At 34.6% G+C, this 22,495-nt stretch overlaps 1 protein-coding gene across 1 annotated transcript; it reads left to right on the forward strand.

The window, feature by feature from the left end:
- Positions 1 to 21,428: 21,428 nt before the first annotated feature.
- On the forward strand, positions 21,429 to 22,064 carry LOC145822351 (uncharacterized). The gene has a single exon (XM_082919159.1). It carries the CDS (start codon positions 21,429 to 21,431, stop codon positions 22,062 to 22,064), a length of 636 nt encoding a protein of 211 aa, XP_082775285.1.
- Positions 22,065 to 22,495: the final 431 nt, after the last annotated feature.

Consider the following 22,495-nt stretch of genomic DNA (forward strand, 5'->3'; position numbering starts at 1 on the left):
GAAGCAACAAAGGCGGGAACGAGGTTCAAGTTTGGTACGTTCATGAGGTTGGAGAAGAACAAAACAGGCAGAGCCAAAGACTCTAAGGTTGGTGTAGGGGGGACGGGTGCCATGTAGACGCTCATAAGGAATGTGATTATGAATGACAAGGGTAGGGATACAATTGATAGTGTAAGCAGCAGTGAGAGCTGCCTCTCCCCAAAAATGTTCCGGATAAGAGGAAGACAAAAGAAGAGCGCGAGTAGTGTCGAGAATATGCCAATGTTTCCGTTCAGCACGTCCATTTTGTTGAGACGTGCCGGGACAGGATCGATGAGGTTGAGTACCATGACTCTGAAGGAAAGAAAGAAAGTCAAAATCTTTATATTCCATGGCATTGTCGGAACGAAAATGTTTAATAGTTTTAGAAAATTGTGTTTTAACCATTGCAGCAAAATTGTAATAAAGTTGTTTGAGCTCAGATCGATTTTTCATAAGAAACAACCATGTAAAACGAGAAAAATCATCTACAAAAACAACAAAATAGCGGACGCCGCCCATAGTGGGAGTAGGAGAGGGTCCCCAAATATCAGAATGGATGAGATCAAAGGGTGCAAGAGAAACAGAGTCACTTTTATTAAATGACAAAGCAGGTTGTTTGGCAAGTTGACAGGACACACAATCTAAAGCATCAGAACTTACAGGACCTAAATGACCACGAGAAATTAAAAATTTTAAACGACTAACAGAAAGATGGCCTAAACGACAGTGCCAAAGCTGAAAAGGAGATAAATGAGGAGCAGTGGTAGCAGTGGTAGGAGCTGTGATCTGAGAGGAATCCGGAACATGAAGATGGATAAGTTCGTAGAGACGTCCATGCTTACGGCCGATCCCAAGAGTTTGCCCCGTCCGAGGGTCTTGCACCAAACAACCAGTAGGGGAAAAGGTAATAGTTAGACCATGCTCACATAATTGACTAATGGATATAGGATTTAAAGTGAGAGCAGGCATAAGATAGACATGAGATAAAGACAAGTGAGAGGTGGAAACAGAACCAACATGACTTACAGATAGAAGAGACCCATCAGCAGTATGGATAGAAGGAACAGGAGAAGTAGAAGAGAGAGGAGTAAAAATAGTAGGGTCAAAGGTCATATGATTACAACAAGCGGAGTCAAAGTACCAGGAAGTGTTACCTGCGGTGACAGACAAAGCAGGAGATGGAGGAGTACCGGAATTCTGCCAATTGTGAAACAGGGCTTCGACATCTGTGTGAGAGAAGACTGGAGTGGAAGGATCTATAGGGACAGAGACAGGTAAATCCTCTGAGGCAGCAGCAGTAGTGCGTAGAGCAGGCATTGGTTTAGACGGAGTCCCAGAACGGTGAGAGTTGTTGCGGGAAAAATGCCCGGGGGAGGGACCATTGCGAGAGGCACGGGCAGGGTTGCGGAAGCAATCATGCTGGAGATGACCAGGACCAGTCTTGTTGCAAAACCGACAAAGACGAACTGGACAATTAACCAGAAGATGAGTCGATGGAAGACTGCGGTTGTGACAGTAGTTGCAGATAGGTGTCTTCTGTGGGGAAGATGGTGAAGGAGAACTTCGAATCTGGGGAGTAGCAAGAACAGAGTCCACAGGGTGTGGATGGAGAGTACCAAACCTGGTTTCCTCTGACAGTAGTTCAGAAATTGCTTGCTCAAGAGTGGGTAAAGGAGTGCGATGAAGGAGAGATGCGCGGACTGGCTCAAAACGGGGAGTGAGAGCCATGAGAAACTGAACCAAGCGTTGTTGGTCACGGTAAGTAGTGAACAAGGCAGCATCCTTAGTACAATCCCAGGGAGGTTCAGAGAGAGCGAGCTGATCCCAAACATAATACATTTGTGAGAGGAAATCATTAATGGTTTGAGTTGTGTCTTGGTGCATACGGTGAAGTTGACTCAGAAGCTGATATTGGTGAGCAAGGCCAGTAGTCTGGTAGCGTTCTTGTAAAAAATCCCAGATGGCTTTGGCTGGAGAGGAAACAGAGTCAAGTTGGAACCGACCAAACTGAAGGCTGATAGAAGTAATAGAAGTATTACGGAGCCAAGTGATGATCTGATAGTTTTTGCTATCCCAATCCTCCAGACGGTCGACATATTTGGCAACGGAGTCCGTGGTGGCAGCGGATTCTGTGGTGGCTGGGATGGGTTTGCACACATCTCCAGTGATGATGCGCCAAAGTTTCTTTCCTTTGAGGAACCCAGACATAGCTTGTGCCCATAGACATAGTTAGTTCCGTCAAGAACAACGGAAATAGGGTGGTTAGAGGAGTCCAAGCGATCCATGAGAAAAAAGCAGTACTATCGAAGCCGAATATGAAAAATCTGAGGTTACTAGTGAATGTAGAGGGTCGAAATCAGTGGGAAATGAGTGAACGGACCAAAAAAAAGATGACCAGAAGGCACTAAATTGGCTGGTCAAAGTTGGTCAACAATTCTGGTCAAAGATGACGTCACAATCTGGTCAAAGATGACGTCACTGCTGTGTCACAGGCGCGGCGCAAGTTAGCACAGACAGGCGCGGCGCACAATAGTAGAGGAAGCAAGCGGCGCACGGAAGCAGCCAGGGCTGACGTCAGCTGACGTCAAAAACACGCGGCTTACGTTAGCAGATGAGGCCGCGGCGCACGATAGCACAGGGCAAGTGTGAGGCGCGTAGAGCGCGTCTAAGAGGCGAGGAAGCGCGTGGATGAAAGTTCTGGCGGCGCGTGGAACGTCGGATGATGATGAATCTGGTGGCGTTGGATTCGTCGTGAGGAGACGAAGGTTCTGGTGTGGTCCAATCTGTAATTTAGATAAGGACGAGATATGCAACAATCTGCTCAAAATAAAAATGCGATGCAGAAGAGACTAGGCAATACACCTGTGCTCTGATACCATGAAACAAATAAGAGAGTGATATTGAGAGAGTAAGAAAACTCTTATATTGAATGTATCTGAAAGTGTAAGAAGGGACTCCATTTATAGGAGTTGTTTGATACAACATCATTATGAAAGCAGAACATAAAATAAGATAAAGCAGCCGAAAGCGAGGGCACTGCTCTGGCATCCTATAGTTATATATGATATATTAATATATGCATTAGTATGATACACCTATATGTTAATATAATATATACATGTTAATATAATATTAGGATACATTAATATAATACATATTAATATAATACATTAACAAGGATAATGACGAAAATAATTTAATAATATAGGTTTTTTGATATTTAATTGACGTACAGTTGCAATTTCTTTTAAAGTAAAAGTTTATTTTGCAATATTTGTAAGTTGTACAACTTAAAAAAAAAAATTACAATTTGGTGATATTTTAAAAAAATAATTATAAAATTATGAAAAAAATTATAATTATAATTATTAATATTAATAAAATTTATCAATTATTTAATTTAATTCATTTTTATTAAATTTAGATTGAATTATAATTATTCTTATAGAATAACAGTGTCGATTACTCAAAAATATGCTGTCGACTTCAGACTAGACTACAACAGATCCATGCCTGCTTAGACTATCCCTAGTGACTAACTTTTTAACTAAAAAAATCAAAAAGCTAAAAGGAAAAGGTAAAAGAAAAAATATTTATCATTCGTTAAAAAAAAATCAAATGTACATTAATTTTTTTTATAAAACAATTGTTTGTTTGTACAAATTTTTAAACAATTAATTTTTTTAAGCTGTTAAAAACATAAAAAAAAAAATCTATTAAATGAATCAATCACAAACACCCTTAGTTTTGTTATAGGTGACGTGTTTCTTTTCTCTCCAAAGAGAGAGTCTCGTATTTTTTATTTGAAAGTTAGCTCTTGTCCCGTAGAGGATTGGACTGCCCAGATTTAGACTCAAGAACTTATCATAACTTTCACATTTAAGATTTAAATTATTTAACTTCTAGATAGTTTTCTATTGATCATCCAAAAAATCATATTGATCCCTGTAAGTTTAGTTACATAAGTTTATCATATTTATTTTTAAAAAATAAATGATATATTTTAAAATCATACTTGTTAACCATCTGATAAAGATAAATGCGATCAAATTATATGATTATATTTATTAAATCAGTTAGATTTCTTTCAAAGATGATCCACGTATAAATATTTAAAATTAAAGTGGTTTGGATCATCAAATTCAAGCTCATAAATGGAGGGTCAAGAGCCCAAAAATATGCTAATTTTATACTATATTTAACACATTTTATTTATATTATTGGAACTCTCTTGGTACACATTTAGGTATCGTATGCATCTTATCACACATATTTTATTATGATAAGTGTTATGCTATTTTTTAGTAGAATTATGAAATTTTGTAATTCAGAAATGAAGTTAATGTTGCATATTTTGTAATTCAAAAATATTTTGATAAAAAAAATACGTAACGTTAATACTAAAAAATTAAATAAAAAATTACCACAAAAATGCGTCATATATACCAAAAAATTCCTAATATCATTCATTGTCTAAATCAACAAACACCAGACAAACTAAATTAATTACTATTTTAAACATATTTTAATTAATTAACATACATTTGAAAAATTTTAAAGAGTGTGCACCATATGCACCATGTTATGTATTTTTGTGGTGTATATTACGTGTTTTTGTGATAACTGTTAAGTATTTTTTTTTTATTTATAGAATTATGACATTTATAATTCAAAATTGAAGTTGCATATTTTATAATATTATTATGCATTTTTGTGTGTTACACATTTTTTTATCCAAACATTTCTAACTAAAAAAATGTGTAATATTATCATAATAAAAATGCCTAATAATATCAAAAAATACAAAACATCGTTTCTAAATTATAAATTATCATAATTTTATCAAAAAAAGTATATAGTAATATTTATAAAAATTCATAACATGTACCATAAAAACACATAATAATAGTGCATCATTAGGTGTGTAATGTTATTAATCTACATTTTAGATTCATAAATTCACTTATAACGATATGACAAAGAAAGTAACCCTTACATCATGAGGAATGTAACTAATTAAAAATTGACACTTATCTTACTATCTGAGTATAGAAATTCAAACACACCACAAAAAATGGAGGAAATATTCTACGGCATGTTCCTGTACATTTGGACCGGATAGGACCTCCATTAGTTCATAATTCCAGATTTTTTTTCTTTATAAATCTCTCTCTACGCCATTGATGTTTCTTCCAGATCCACCGCCCCTAGTTCCAGATCCACCGCTGTTGCTGTTCATAATCACTGTCTAAATCTGAAATCAATCATTGCCATTTGCCATTTGCCATTTGCCATCATAGTCGTCGTTCACAGCTACAAAACTGTCATTGTGTCTTCCAAATCCATCACTACCGCTGTTCACAACCGCCGTCCAAATCTGAAATGAGTTGCCGTCATTTGTAACCACGGTTCATATTTGAACCGAGTCGTCGTTTAATTCTTCCCCTCCCTAGTAGAGCTGGCGCCACACTTAAAAAATAAATAAATAAATAAAAAGGTAAAAGACAAAACAGGAAGAAAAAAAAAGACAATTTAATGCTCATTTAGAGCTCTTCTTTTAGAGGTCTAAACTATTTTTGTTTTATATTTCACTTTTTGTTCAAAATAGTTTGATTTTGTTGTCGCACAATGAAATTTTATTGTAACAATTATATGTAGTCTACGTTTATTGTGAGAAATTGTACTTTGCTGGAGAGTCATCGAAATTTTTTATTGTTTTAAATTAGTAAAATTTTACTTTGCCAACAAGTTGCCCGAAAATAGATAGGTGGTGGTCACCACAAAATTGTCACCGACAATTAAAGGTGGTCACGAGCAATTGGAGGTAGCGGCCGGAAGTGACAATGTTAGTTGAAGATAGCAGAATAATAAAATTTGACTAAAGCTAGTTCTGATACCAAAAAAAGAAAAAAGTTAGTGACCTTAAACTAATAGATATAACTTAGTTGCCCTTAGACTAATATAAATACTAGTATATGCTTATGCCTAAAGGCACGGTGTAATTAATGATTAGATCAAAATATAATTGAATATAAAATTATTAAATTAAAATGTAATTTATCAAACTCGTTGCTAAAAATTTGAGGTCAAAATATAAATACAGATTCAATTGGTTGCGACTTTCAAATGAATTTTGTAAAATTACCGAGACATAAATGCACCCCAATAAAATTAAAGTAAAAACTGGAAAAGGTAAGTTATTGTAAGAATATGTCTCGTGGGCTTTCTCACCGAGGTGGATAACAAAGTTTTGTTAAAAAAAAAAAAAAAAAACTCTTTTTTCCAATCTTTAAACAAATAACATCACCCCATATTATCTCTCTCTCTCTCTCTCTCTCTTTCTCTCTCTCTCTCTTTCTCACTTACCTTGTGAAAAAATTACATTTTAATAGTAAAACATAAACTACCTTGATCACTATTTTTTTTTAACAGAATCCAATTTAAATTTGGAGTTCAAATTTATCCACCAAAAAAAAAAAAAAAAACATTTTCTAAAAAATAATTTCATATGCCCTTTGTCTCCAGATCCCTCTCCAAACTTTGACAAAAATTCATAAATCTAAGGCCTGCTCTTCACTTTAAGAAGTCCCATAAAACCCATAAAAACAGGACCAGTTTCACACTTAAAAAACCATTAGGCCATACACCATTTCTTTAGGAAGTCCCCTCCTCAAAACACTCCCCCATCTACACCCATTCACTTTATATAGAATATAATGAATTTATATATAAATAAATTTTGTTGATGTGGGTTGAAGAATACTGGTTAAGATATAGAAATACTTGGCACATGAAATGATTAATTAAATTTGACAATACATTTTTTTTTTTTTGATTTTTTGTTTTTAGCTCACCAACGTATTCAAAATTACGTTCAAACTAATCTTGAGATGTATTTATTTTGCATATACCAAGTAATTTCCGTCATTTATACATTATTGAGAAGTTTCACACAACCTTTAAAAAAAATCACAACCATATAAGGCAATCAAATATTTTTTCCAGATCAAATATTTCAAGCTCTCTAATTTTTAAAAAAACAAATCACTCAAGAACAAATCTAATTGTAACAATATATTCAATAGAAATCAAAATCCAAATATTCAATACAAGTAACCAAACACCAAATATATTCAAAACGCATACATACAAATGTTATGTATGTCTCTACAATTTTAAGTGGTATTCAAAAAAACATATCTAACTTCCTCTCACTCTCTGTCTTCATTTCCTTCTCTCTTTCTTTTCTTTAAGTTCTCAAAAGTCCTCTGATGATCAACCTTTCTCCATGATGTTTGGTTACTTCTATAAATTTCAAAAACCTATAAACAATATATCAAAATCCAAATATATTATAGGTTATTAATAGCCACAAAGACACTATTTTAGTTAAACACAAATATACTATTTTAATAACATACAAAGACTAATCTAATATACAAAGACCCACACTATTTAACAAAAAAATTAACTTGACTGTGTTGAGATAGACAATTTTTCATGAATCAAATTCCCAAGTTTAAAGAGAAATTAGAAGAGAGAAGTTAAATTAGGGCCAATCTAGTTTAACTTGAGGCAACAACAAAATCAAAATCACACCAAATAACTTGAGATAACAACAACCTAACAAAAGCCAATAAAAATCACACCAAACCTACCAAACTAAACATTAGACCAAATAAATTCAAAGAAAGAAAACAGAGGAAAGGGGGAGGAAAGGGGGTTTGGGGTTGGGTAGAGAAAGAAAGTAAGAGAATAGTTCATTCTTCAAAGCTTGACCCTAGCAACACTATTAATTGTTCATGAAAAGAAAAACACAACCAAAACTATTCTCACTTGTAGCAGGAACAAAAGCAGTAACCACGGATTACTAATGCTTTTTAGAAAAAGAGAAGAACAAAACAAAAACAAAACAAAACCAAATAAGAAAAATATATAAATGTTTATGACATTGAAGGGTTTCGCGTGGACGAAAAGAGAATTCTAATTAAGCTTCACAATGGGGGCTTGAATCCTGGCATTAGCTCCATAGAGGCCCCCAAGCTGCCCTTAGATTCATGCAAACAACCATTACTTCTCAAACCATAAGAAAGTTCTACACAAAATTTCTTGCTAAATCCTAAAGACAAATAAGAACTGGAATCTGCAATATTTCATGAAACAAAGGTAGAGTATGCTATTTATTCCATCAGGAACAAAGAACTGGAATCTACAATATTTCAACACTATGTGACTAGGTCAAAGTCAAATAAGAGATAAATATAGAGAATATGTTTGAATCCCTAATATACAATCTCCACAATTAAAGTTAGATTACATTGCCTAATCCAAAAGCTTTTGAGACATAGTTGCAGACCTCGCAGAAGATGCAGTAGGTTCAATACACAAAAGAATGTGGAAAAAAAATACAAACATGTCAATCAATAATCATCCTCTCTTTAACACTTTCACACTCACTGTTGGAAAATGGTTTTATACAGGCATATTTTTTAGCCCAAGTTGAGTGGGCCTCAAACGTCTTTTGGGGTGGGTCCGAAGAGGTGACGTATTCCTTACCGCGTGGCAAGTCACAAGGTGAAGACGGAACGTCAAAACCATTTATGAGTGAATGGGAAGTTGACGTTGTTTTCAGATCTAACATTAATTTTTATTTAGATAAAATTCTTTTGAATTTTTTCAATAAAAATTATCGTGGGAATTTAATTTAATTCTAAATTCAAATTTTAGGTTCCTATGTGGTTTCCTAAAATTTGTAATTGTGAGAATTTAATTTAATTCTAAATTTAAATTTTAGGTTCCTTATAAGTTTTCTAAAGTTTGTACCTCTTTATTTATTTATTTAATTATTTCAATAGTTTAATATATATATATATATATATTTATTTATTTATTTAGTTTAATATATATATATATATATATTTGAAATAATTTAAATAATAAATGAACCTATAGTTCCAAACTATGCGTTTGACCAACGGACATTTTTTGAATTTTGGTTCAACTGCTAGAATTAATTGAATACAACTTTTGCACCTAATCTGCTTTGTCTAATGGCATCTGTTCATTTAATTTGGTTGCACCTGTTCGGTGACTTGGTTTGCCTATAAATATAAATCCTTTTCTAGCAGTCTGGGAGGATCCAAAAAATTCAGTCTGAAACTGTCTCATTTTGCTGTCCAAATTATTTTTGTTTGCATTATTCTACATTCTAGTTTTAGAATAAAATAAAAGAGAGTATTAGAACATAAGGTTTGGCTCGCCGAACAAATTGTTTGGAGTACTACTACAATTTGTGAAGATCATTGTATCCTGGGAGATAGACGCGACTCAATCGTAAGTACCATAGCGGGGCGAATCTGTTTTAAGGACAAAGTGTCACACACTCGTCTTGATCTTGTAATTTTTATTTGGTTCGACAAAATAAATTCGGTATGTTATTTATTTATTTTGTTTGATTTTATTTCGAGTTATTTTATTTACACAGAAGATTGTTCCAACAATCTTAAGACAGATTCGAATTATTCTGTTTACAGAATTTTTCGTTTGTTTCCCATTTTCATTCTTCGTAAATAATTTCGGAAGAAAATTATTTTTTGTGGATTTACAAAATAATATTCTGGTTGGAAAAACAAATAGTGATTATATGCTATTTGACAGATAGTAGTAATATGCTGTCTCTTTTCTTTGACAACAACTAGTAGTACGATACTGGTATCATTAACAATTCAGAATATATTTTTGTGGAATTTTTTCAGAAATTAATTTTGGGTTTTAGAAATTATTTTCTGAGTTTTCATTAATTAAAATTCTGTTTTCGGTATTTTAATTATTGAAGTATTACTGAAATTAATTTTTTGTGTGGAATTAATTTGGTTAAATAAAATTTTATTTTATTTCCAAATTAATTGAAAAATAAAAGTTATTTTCTTATTTCTTTTATTTTACAGAATTTAATTTCTTGTGTGGAATTATTTTGGTTAAATAAAATTTTATTTTATTTCCAAATTAATTGATAAATAAAAGTTATAGTTTTTATTTCTTTTATTTTACAGAATTTAATTTTCTGTGTGGAATTAATTTGTTTAAATAAAATTTTATTTTATTTTCAAATTAATTGGAAAATAAAAGTTACATTCTTGTTTCTTTTATTTTTACGGAATTTAATTCTGTAAATTTGGTTTAATTTTCTGTGTAGTGTAAATTCTAATTATAATTTTGTTTTATATATTAGAATTGATGGCTACTGAAACAAATGCCCAAACAAGTACTACTGTGGTGGCTGCAATGACGCCAACCCCCTCTCCTGTTGTAATAGTACCGGTAAATCACGGTGAAAAGCCAGAGAAGTTCTTAGGAACTGACTTTAAAAGATGGCAACAGAAAATGTTGTTCTATCTTACAACTCTGAACCTGGCTCGTTTTCTCCGTGAAGATGCTCCTATCCTGAAAGAGGATGAAACTGACCGGCAAGTAGTTGCTGCGGTTGATGCCTGGAAACATGCCAATTTCCTTTGCCGGAATTACGTCTTGAACGGACTTGACAACACATTATACAACGTCTACAGTCCAATCAAGACAACAAAGGAACTCTGGGAATCGTTGGAGAAAAAGTACAAAATGGAAGATGCCGGCTCTAAGAAATTTGTGGTTGGCAGATTCTTGGATTTTGTAATGGTTGATTTAAAAACTGTGATCAGCCAAGCTCAAGATTTCCAACTCATTCTGCATGACATTCACGCAGAAGGTATGTCTCTCAGTGAATCCTTTCAAGTTGCAGCCTTAATTGAAAAATTACCAAAAGGCTGGAAGGAATTCCAGAACTACCTCAAACACAAGCGCAAAGAAATTTTTATGGACAAGTTAATTGTGCGTTTGAGGATTGAGGAGGACAACCGTAATTCTGACAAGCGGGTTGGTAAGCTTCCTATGGAGTCTAAGGCAAATGTGGTGGAACATGCTTCAAAAACCAAGAAACGAAAGTCTTTTGGAGAAAGTTCATCACAAGGCTCTAAAGGGGGGAAAAATAAAAAGTACAAGTTTAATGGCAAATGTTACATCTGTGACAAAGAGGGACATCGGGCCAAAGATTGCCGTAGCAAAGGCAAAAGCAAAAGAAGAACAAGCAAGAAGCCTGCTCAAGCCCATATGACCGAAGTGGACAATATTTCCAATGGTGTCGATGACATCAATCTTTCTGCAGTTGTTTCCGAGGTAAATCTTGTCGGAAATCCTAAAGAATGGTGGGTGGACACTGGTGCTACTCGCCATATTTGTGCCGACAAAAAGATATTCACATCTTATTCTTCAGTGGACAATGGTGAACAACTTTTTATGGGCAACTCCTCAACTTTCAAAGTTGAAGGACACGGAAAGATTGTTCTCAAGATGACATCTGGAAAGGAACTCACTCTCAACAATGTGTTGCATGTACCGGACATTCGCAAGAATTTAGTTTCCGGATCTTTGTTGAGTAAGAATGGGTTTAGGCTAGTTTTTGAAAGTGACAAGTTTGTACTTACTAAGAATGGGATGTATGTAGGAAAAGGTTACATGTCTGATGGCCTTTTCAAGTTAAATGTAATGACCATTGTACCCTCAGTTATTAATAATACTACATCTTCTTCTTACTTGCTTGAGTCTTCAAATTTATGGCATGGTAGACTTGGACATGTTAATTATGGATCTTTGCGTAGATTAATTAATATGGAATGTTTACCTAAATTTAACATTGATTCAAATCATAAATGTGAAATTTACGTTGAGGCAAAATGATCTAAAACTCCTTTTCATTCAATTGAAAGAAGTACGGAATCACTTGAATTAATTCATAGTGACATTTGTGATTTTAAATCAATTCAAACTAGAGGTGGGAAAAAGTATTTTATCACTTTTATAGATGACTATACTAGATATAGTTATGTTTATTTAATTCGAACCAAGGATGAAGCTTTGGAAACTTTCATTTAATATAAGAATGAAGTAGGAAATCAACTTGGTAAGAAAATCAAGAAACTTAGAAGTGATAGAGGTGGTGAATATGAATCACCTTTTGGTGAGTTTTGTAAAGAACATGGAATAATTCATCAAACCACCGCTCCTTACTCACCTCAGCAAAATGGAATTGCTGAAAGGAAAAATAGGACTTTAAAAGAAATGATGAATGGCATGTTAATCAGTTCTGGATTACCTCAGAACTTGTGGGGGGAAGCAATACTTTCTGCTAATTATATTTTAAATAAAGTACCCCGAAAGAAAGTGAATCAAACACCTTATGAAATGTGGCATGGTAGAGTACCATCCTACAAATACTTAAAAGTGTGGGGGTGTTTGGCCAAAGTGGCTATTCCTAGTCCTAAAAAGATAGGTCCTAAGACCATTGATTGCATTTTCATTGGTTATGACAAGAATAGTAGTGCATATCGGTTTTTGATTCATAAATCAGAACATTCCGAAATGCATGTAAATACTATTATTGAATCTCGGAATGCATCTTTCTTTGAACATGTATTTCCGAATAAGATTGGACAAGAGACTAGTAATAAGAAAAAATCTTTTGATGCTATTACTAGTAATGATCAAGAACATGATCAAGAACAAGAGTTAGATCAAAATGAAGAAGAGGAACCTAGGCGTAGTAAACGTGCTAGAACCTCAAAATCTTTTGGTCCAGATTTTCTAACATATATGGTAGAAAATGAGCCTTTAACTTTTAAAGAGGTTATGTCCAGTCCTGAAGCTCCTTTATGGAAAGAAGCTGTCTACAGTGAAGTTGAATCCATCTTGCAAAATCACACTTGGGAATTAGTGGACTTGCCACCAGGTTGTAAACCTCTTGGGTACAAGTGGATTTTCAAATGAAAATTGAAAGCAGATGGATCAATAGATAAATACAAGGCAAGACTTGTAGTCAAAGGATTTAGACAAAAAGAAGGTCTTGATTACTTTGACACGTACTCACCGGTTACTAGAATAACATCCATTAGAATGCTAATTGCCATTGCATCTCTATACAATCTAGAAATTCATCAAATGGATGTTAAAACCGCTTTCTTAAATGGTGAGTTAAATGAAGAAATTTGCATGGAACAACCAGAAGAGTTTTCTGTTCCAGGGAAAGAAAAGAAAGTGTGTAAATTGGTTAAATCATTATATGGTTTAAAACAAGCGCCAAAGCAATGGCATGAGAAATTTGACAAGGCAATGATGTCAAATGGATTTAAAATTAATGAGTGTGACAAATGTGTTTATATTAAAAACACAGACAAAGGTTATGTTATTGTATGTCTTTATGTAGATGATATGCGCATCATTGGTAGTAATAATGATATGATTAAAACTACCAAGAAAATGTTGAATAAACATTTTGACATGAAGGACATGGGCATTGCTGATGTAATTCTTGGTATGAAAATTACCAAAACATCAGAAGGATATACTTTGTCACAATCTCATTACATTGAGAAAATACTTGACAAATTCAGCAAAGATGATGATCATCTAGCTAGAATACCTGTAGATGTTAACTTGTATCTTTCTAAAAATGTACAGGAAAGTATTTCTCAATTAGAGTATGCCCAAATTATTGGAAGCTTAATATACTTGATGAATTGCACTTGCCCAGATATAGCTTATGCAGTAAGTAAATTAAGTAGATATACGAGCAATCCAGGAGTAGAACACTGGAAAGCAATTATAAGGGTTCTAAGATATCTCCGATTTACTCGTAACATTGGGCTGAATTATACTAGATATCCAGCAGTACTTGAAGGATACTGTGATGCAAATTGGATATCGGATACAAGAGACTCAAAGTCCACCAGTGGGTATGTCTTTACTCTTGGTGGGGCGGCTGTATCTTGGAAATCTTCCAAACAGACTTGTATTGCTAGGTCTACTATGGAATCTGAATTCATAGCTTTAGACAAAGCTGGGGAAGAGGCAGAATGGCTTCGCCACTTCCTTGAAGATATTCCAATTTGGCCAAAACCGGTGCCTGCTATATGCATACATTGCGGTAGTCAATCAGCAATAGGTAGAGCACAGAGTCATATGTATAACGGTAAGTCACGACACATTCGTCGTCGACATAACACCGTAAGACAACTACTCTCTAATGGAATTATTTCCATAGAATATGTTAAGTCTAAAGACAACATAGCGGATCCACTAACCAAAGGGTTAACAAGAGAGTTAGTTGAGAATTCATCGAGGGGAATGGGACTAAAGCCTATTAAATAAGAGTTACCACAACGGCAACCCAACCTAGTTGACTGGAGATCCCAAGATCTAGGTTCAAAGGGACAACCGAGTTGTGATTGACTCAGAAGGATCACTGTGGAGTCCAACTCCTACCCATTTCTATGATAAAATAAGTGATGTCTGCAGCGTTTGAGGTTAGGTAAAATTTTAATGATTCTTATATCTAGGTAAACCTAGTGGAGTATGGCAGGATACTTTTCATAAGAATCACCTATGTGAGTGTGAACTAGCCCGGTTCTATAAGATTTGTGATGGGCTACAAGTCTTTAGAGCACTCATGAAAGACCAGGTTGTTCAAGGCCAAAATGAACACAATAATGAGAACTAAACTGTGTCTGGGGATATACTGTGTGAGTTCTATTGTCTTGGTTTACACAAACGGCTGAACAGTTCAAGACATCATGTTCACTGGTTAGCTAGTAAATCCGATAGTGTCTCACAAGGGAAGGTTCAAAGCCAAAACCTACCTATCCTTTGCAGAATATTTTCAATTTATGTACTCTCTGTAATTAGATCATGTTGTTGCATTTTCTCTCCGTCAAATTCCATTCATGTGGGGGATTGTTGGAAAATGGTTTTATACAGGCATATTTTTGAGCTCAAGTTGAGTGGGCCTCAAACGTCTTTTGGGGTGGGTCCGAAGAGGTGACGTGTTCCTTGCCGCGTGGCAAGTCACACGGTGAAGACGGAACGTCAAAACCATTTATGAGTGAATGAGAAGTTGACGTTGTTTTCAGATCTAACATTAATTTTTATTTAGATAAAATTCTTTTGAATTTTTTCAATAAAAATTATCGTGGAATTTAATTTAATTCTAAATTCAAATTTTGGGTTCCTAAGTGGTTTCCTAAAGTTTGTACCTCTTTATTTATTTATTTAATTATTTCAATAGTTTAATATATATATATATATATATATTTGAAATAATTTAAATAATAAATGAACCTATAGTTCCAAACTGTGCGTTTGACCAACGGACATTTTTTGAATTTTGGCTCAACCGCTAGAATTAATTGAATACAACTTTTGCACCTATTCTGCTTTGTCTAATGGCATCTGTTCATTTAATTTGGTTGCACCTATTCGGTGACTTGGTTTGCCTATAAATATAAATCCTTTTCTAGCAGTCCGGGAGGATCCAAAAAATTCAGTTTGAAACTGTCTCATTTTGCTGTCCAAATTATTTTTGTTTGCATTATTCTACATTCTTGTTTTAGAATAAAATAAAAGAGAGTATTAGAACACAAGGTTTGGTTCACCGAACAAATTGTTTGGAGTACTACTACAATTTGTGAAGATCATTGTATCCTGGGAGATAGACGCCACTCAACCGTAAGTGCCATAGCGGGGCGAATCTGTCTTAAGGACAGAGTGTCACACACTCGTCTTGGTCTTATAATTTTTATTTGGTTCGACAAAATAAATTCGGTATGTTATTTATTTATTTTGTTTGATTTTATTTTGAGTTATTTTATTTACACAGAAGATTGTTCCAACACTCACCACTCTTATAATCATCCTCTCCTCGTTGTCGTCGTCGTCGTCGTCATCATCATCACCGAGTGGGTTGGGCTCCGATGGAATCAAAGAGTATGGGATTGAAACAAAAACACAGAGAGTGAGATGTAGAGAGAGAGAGAGAGAGAGAGAGAGAGAGAGAGAGAGGCTGCATTTGTAGGGGAGATGAAGGGTTGTTGTAGGCGCGAAGGTGGGCTTCTATCGTGTGGAGGCACTTAAAAATTAGATAAACAAATGAACAGATGAAAGAAACTCAAAAACAGTTATCTATGTTCACAGAAGCACCGGGAGTCATTTTTTGTCTTAGATAGAGAGATACACTTATAAGAACATAGGCGAGTATTCAAATGAAATTCAATTTTAGAATTCATTTATAAATTTCAAATGAAATTGAATTTTAGAACTAAATTTTAGCTTTTTGCAGTAAACAATTAATGCCCAAATACTTTAGGTGTTTATGCGATCTTTAATTTGTTGTTTTGTAATTTCATTTACAGTCAACAATAAAGCAAAATGGTTTGCGAATAATAAAGAAGAAAGTTTTGTGAGCAGGTAAAGAACAAAGTTTTTCAACAATCAAAGCACATACAAACTCAATGTTTGAACTTTCAAGGAAGAAGAAAAAAAAAAAAGCATGAAAACAAAAACCTATTTGGTAAAAATTGATTCTTTTACAATAAATCAAAAACCAACTATAAACCATTGAGTGTTCTACACAAAATTGGAAACCAATATGATGAATGTCAGACAAACCATATATACAAACCAGTTTTCTGATCAAATAAACCATGCCTACCATTTTATCAAATTCGTTGCTAAAATATAAACCATTGAATATGTGTGAGACAATGTCAAATACTGAACAACTGAAGAAAAACCAATAAAGAGACAATGTAAAATACCTCTAATTTGGTGTTGAATGATGGGTCTTGAAGCCACTGTTGGGAGAAAAAAAAAATCAGAATATAAGTTAAATATTAAAAAACCTTAGGATTCACAAAAAAAATTTTTAAAAAAATTTGTGGTTTTAGGAGAATGGAATGTATTAGGTTGATTAAAAACCCTAAACTTTGTGGGTTTGGGACTATTTCGGAAGTTAACAATCGATTAAGGGTTTTTGTTGGCAAAAGAGATTACCCAGAAGCACCACATAAATCAAAACCAACAATATAAAATGAAAAGAAATCATTTACCCCAACCAAGTTGTTTGATTAGCAAGCCAAAAGCAGTTAGCAGAATTATTATTAAACGGTTTTGACACATATGTATAGACACAAAGTCAGTTTGTGTACAATCAAACTCATTTCAAACATATATATAGACACAAAATCAATTTGTGCACAATCAAACACATTTTAAACGTAATTATACAATCAAACCCAGATATCCAGGTTATCAACCCAGATAAACAATCAAACCCAACTTTAGGTTATAAAGACGATAGGGAGAGGGAGGGTAACCTCAGGTTATAAAGACAACAGGAAGATAAACAATGCTAGGGAAACAGAGAGAGAAGGGGAACAAGTGAAGATGGAGGGTAAGAAAGAAGGACATAGAGGGAGAGGGAGAGAGAGAGATAAAGCCGAGTTGGAGATACAGAAATCTTACCTTGTGAGCTGGGACTGGATAGCAACATCGGGAGCGAGCGAAGATGGAGGGTAAGGAAGAAGAAGAAGAAGAAGAAGAAGAAGAAGAAGAAGAAGAGAGAGAGAGAGAGATAAAGAGGGAATGAGGAGGAGACGTGGGTGAGAACAGAGAGGGAGAGAGAGATAAAGATAGAATGGAAAGGAGACGGGGGTAGGTGGAAGCCTAATGCTTGGGCGAGAACTACATAGATCTGAGCCATTGATATGTACTCAAGATTGATATAGATCATTGATTTAAAATGTATCTATCATACATTTATATATTTTCAAAAATCGTTCTGTTTTATTATATAGATTTTTTAAGGAGTTGTATAAAAAATTCCTTTACTTAATGATACAGTAAGAATAATGTTTGGGACCCCCTTTTGGGGGTCACCCCCTCACCCCCCTTTGCCACGTGGCGGGTGGTGATTGGAGGAGCAGGAAAAAAAAGAAAAAGAAAAAGAAAATGTAGCCAATGAGAGAGAGGGGGTCAAAGGGGGTGGGGGGAAAATGGGGGATGAATCATTGTTGATACAGTAAAACACTTATTATTGCATAAAAAATTAAAAAAGTAAAATAGTCAAAATAATTTTACAGTTTGATTTGTTACCGAAATCAAATCTTAATTTTATATATATATATAATTTGTCAAAAAAAAAAAACTAATAAAACATGAAAATGAAGTATCTTAAAAATAGCCAAAGCAAGTGGGGGTTCACTATTTCCCATGGCCAAACTAGGAAAAACTTTACAAAATTTATCAATTTGTCACATTAATAACATGATAAATGTCAATTAGTGAAAAAATTATAAAAATTTATCAATTTGTCACACTAATAACATGATAAATGTCAATTTGTATTTATCAATTTGTCACATTAATAACATCATAATTTATCATTAAATTATGCTTTTTGTTGATTTAACGTCTCATGTAAGGGGGAAAAAAAAAAGTCATTACCAGGAATAAAAAGAAAGAAGTTTAATGACATGTCGCTTTTACAATTGAAAAGACACATGGAGGTACTAAAAAGCATAATTTTTGTGAAAAAATATTTTAAAAATTCACTACAAATCAAAAAAAAAAAAAAATACAAAAATTTAATATATTTTTCGTATTTTTGTATATTTATTAATTTTTAAAAAATATTTTTTCACAAATATTTTACTTTTTAGATACATCTAAGTAAGGTGCATTTAAAAAATTAAAAAAATACTTAAAATTTTAAAAATATTCACTAAAAATAAACAAAAAAATAAAAAAATTTAATTTTTAAAAAAATTAAATTAAAAAAATTAAAACCAAATACACTAAATGGCTCTCTCTCTCTCTCTCTCTCTCTCTCTCTCTCTCTCTCTAACACTCCACTCTCTGAAGGTAGAAATGGTAACCTTGAAGGAAAATCCTTCGAGGAAGATGACCACCTAAATCGGAGTACCAACAAGATAAAGGAGACCAGAGTCGGCGATGATGATATCATGTTAGACAGACCAACAACAAAAGTTCAAACAGAATCACATGAAAACGAGATAGTTTCAGAAGGTAACAAATTGAAAAAGTTATCCATCAAGTACTTCAAGGATGCCCTCGTTGATAGATGACTCAATGAGAGACCTTTCGATGAGGGTTTAGACAATCTAACTGCGAATGATGAATTCGAGAGTGATAGTGAAGAGATCGTGGAAGATGATGATGGATCTCTGGGAATACCACGCATCTTATTACCCAAGAAGCTTTTGGAAAAAATTAGGAGGCCATGGAAGAACTATCTTATCATTAAACTAATGGGAAAAAAGGTTGGTTACAGATTGTTGCTAACTAAAGTCAAGAAGCTTTGGGATCTCCAAGGGGATTTTGAGGCCATAGATTTGTATTCGGGATTCTTTCTAATCAAGTTCCAATCGAAGGAAAATTATACATATGTCTACGCTAGTGGACCTTGGATTGTCCTAGATCATTACCTAACGGTCAAAAAGTGGCAATCGGATTTTAAACCAGTTACTGCAGAAGAAATTCAAACTGCGCTTTGGGTGAGGTTTCCCTAACTCCCCATTAAGTACTATACCTTTGGTAAACCTTTGAAGATTGACCTTAATACGGTGACAACAACAAGAGGAAAATACGCCAGAGTCTGCAATGAGATGGATCTTAAGAAACCCTTAATTTCTCAATTTTCAATTAGTAAGTATAATTACAATATTGAATATGAGCACTTATATACGTTTTGTTACAATGGTAGCAGGATAGGTCATCGGAGAGAGTGGCTGGAAGCTCCTAGCCTTCCGGCTGGTGAACATTACAATAAAGTTATGGCCGTTAGAGAAGAGGACAGTATTAAAGAGGGCCCAAGCCCAAGTCTTCAAGTTCAACCATCAGAACCCAAGGAAACACTAGGGGAGAGTTTTGGGCCTTGGATGCTAGTGGACAGAAAAGGTAAGAAGCAAGTTAACAAAGGCTATACAAACAAGCCTTATCATAAAACCCATGGGAAAGGATTCCAAAAGCCCAATATGGTTACCTCATCTAAAGAAAATAAGAACAAGCCATCTACTTCAGCCCAAATTGGGGATGGACGTTTCCACAAGGGTTCAGTAGATCATTGTCAGACTAATGGTTTGAAGGGGAACAAGGAACCAAGCAACCCATGTAATGGTCTGAAAAGTAACATCATTAATGCTAGAGGAGGTACTATGCATATCAGCCTTAAACCCTTTGATAGTCTTCAGGCTCTTGACCATACCAGTGGAGATGATTATTGAATATTTCCATCAAATGTCTGCAATGGAGAGATTGAGGGAGTGAAGTCCTCTAAGGTTCTGAAGCCCACACCTAATATTTCTTTTAAAAAGCCTTCACCTCACCCTCTTAAACTAGGTATCCTTCCTCCCTCATCTTCAGTGTTCTTAACAACACCTAATTCCCTCCAAGAGACACCAGTATTGAGTGTCCAAGTGTCCATGGAAGTACAAGATGTGATCCAACACCTGGTGAGCTACTCACCAAATCTACATCGCGATAGACCCAGAAATTGAAGTTACTTACCTAATCACAACATAATGGTGGATAGAAGAAGCTCGAGAAAAGATAGATCTCAACTTGATGAGCTATGAGTCTTTAATTCATAACATTTTGATAGGTTCAACAAGAGTCATGGTGAACAATTGCCTTCGAGTTAGGAAAATTCTGGGGATCTCTGATCATAGTCCTTTTCTACAGTACCCAAACTCATTATCCATGAAGATGCTAGTGTGGAATTGTAGGAGAGCTAGTAACAATGTCTTCAAGCGCACTATGTGCGAGCTTTTGAAAAGCCAAAACCCATCCATGACATGAGATGGAATCAATTTAAGGAGACCTTTTGTGGAAAATATTTCCCTCAATGCTTTTGAGACAGAAAAATGTCAAAGTTTGAACAACTTAAGCAAGGCAAAATGTCTGTTGCTGAGTATGAAGCTAAGTTCACTGCATTAGCTCAATTTGCTCCTCACATGGTAGACATAGATTACAAGAAAGCCCAGAAATTTGAAGGAGGCCTCAACCTAGATGTGTTTGATCTAGTCAGCGTGTTAAAATTGCCTAAGTATGTAGATGTGCTTGACCGAGCTTTAATGACAGAGGCCAACTTAGTAGCAATGAAACAGACTAAAGCTCCAACAAAGGAATAGAGAAGTAAAAGATCTCTGTTCAATTTCAAAAATGGCCGCTCATTTTCCGTGAACAAGAAGCAAAATACGGGATTTACTAACAGTTCAAGTCAAAGTAGTGGATCTGTACCTATTTGTTCTGAATGTGGGAGAATACATAAAGGTGCCTGTTAGCGTGCAACTTGTGCTTGTTTTTGGTACGGCAACATTGGCCATGTGGTAAAAGATTGCCAATTCATAATTGAAGGTGCCAACTATCCTGCAGTAAGTTCAGCCGGATCTGTTTCTGTATCGCGAGCAAATATGAGAACCAATACGGGAAAAGAAACCTTGAGGCAAGGGAGAGTGTTTGCACTTATGCCGGGAGATGTTCAAAACATCAAATTTGTGGTGTCAGGTATACTCCCTATCTGTGCCCAAAATGCATACATGTTGATAAACTCTGGATCTACACATTCATTTGTGTCGCATGCTTTTTCTCGTAAATTGACTAGACCTCTAGAACAAATGAACTATGTGTTATCTGTATCTACACCATCTGGGGTTTCTATGATATGTGCTTATGTGTATCCTGCGTGTGACATTATGATTGGTGATGTGTTGTTATATGTTGACTTGATGTCTGTGGCTATTGATAATTTTGATTGCATACTAGGGATGGATTGGTTGACGAAATACTATGCTATTATTGATTGTGTTGCCAAATCTGTTGTATTTCGACCACCTGGTTCGCCTGAGTTTGTGTTTTGTGGAAATGGTATAGTACCGCCCCCGTATTTGATTTCTGCTATGAAAGCCATCAAATTGCTTAGAAAGAGATGTAAGGGTTACCTATGTAGTGTCTTGATTGTGACTCCAAATAATACTAATGTGGAAAGTATTCCGATAGTTAATGGATTCCTTGATGTTTTTCCTAATGAATTACCTGGGGACTTAATTGATAGAGAGATTGAATTATTGAAGTATTACCTAGAACCCAACCAAGTTCTGTGATATGTGCTTATGTGTTTATGTGTACTTTTGCAGACAATTGCACGGTGGCTCGAGTGACCAAATGTGCACTCGAGCAACCACCCTTTATTCTCAGTACTGGCTCGAGCGACCGTCAAGCTACTATCGAGCGTAAAAATTGAGCATCTAGTATTTTTGTAGACCGCTCGAGCTACCAAAACTTTGCTTAAGTGAATTGCCCTATTTTTGAAAATTTTACAAAGTGTTTTCAAGCACATTTTGGCATTTTCATTGCATCCTAGGCATTCCTAAGTTATGATTAAGCAATAATAATGAAGATAAGGATTAGAAACACACTAAGGAAGAAAAGTAATAAGTTAAGAACCAACAGAACGTGTGTTTCATGTGTATCTGTCACGTATTTGTGTAGGTCTCGTGTTATTTCCCGCCTGATCAATCTATTTTGTTCAAGT

Source organism: Camellia sinensis, chromosome 1 (genome assembly GCF_055761805.1).
Source record: "Camellia sinensis isolate YWXY chromosome 1, ASM5576180v1, whole genome shotgun sequence".
NCBI lineage: Eukaryota > Viridiplantae > Streptophyta > Magnoliopsida > Ericales > Theaceae > Camellia > Camellia sinensis.

Excerpts from the sequence above, each read along its gene's own strand:
- LOC145822351 (XM_082919159.1), top strand. The coding sequence starts at position 21,429 with ATGCCGGGAGATGTTCAAAACATCAAATTTGTGGTGTCAGGTATACTC.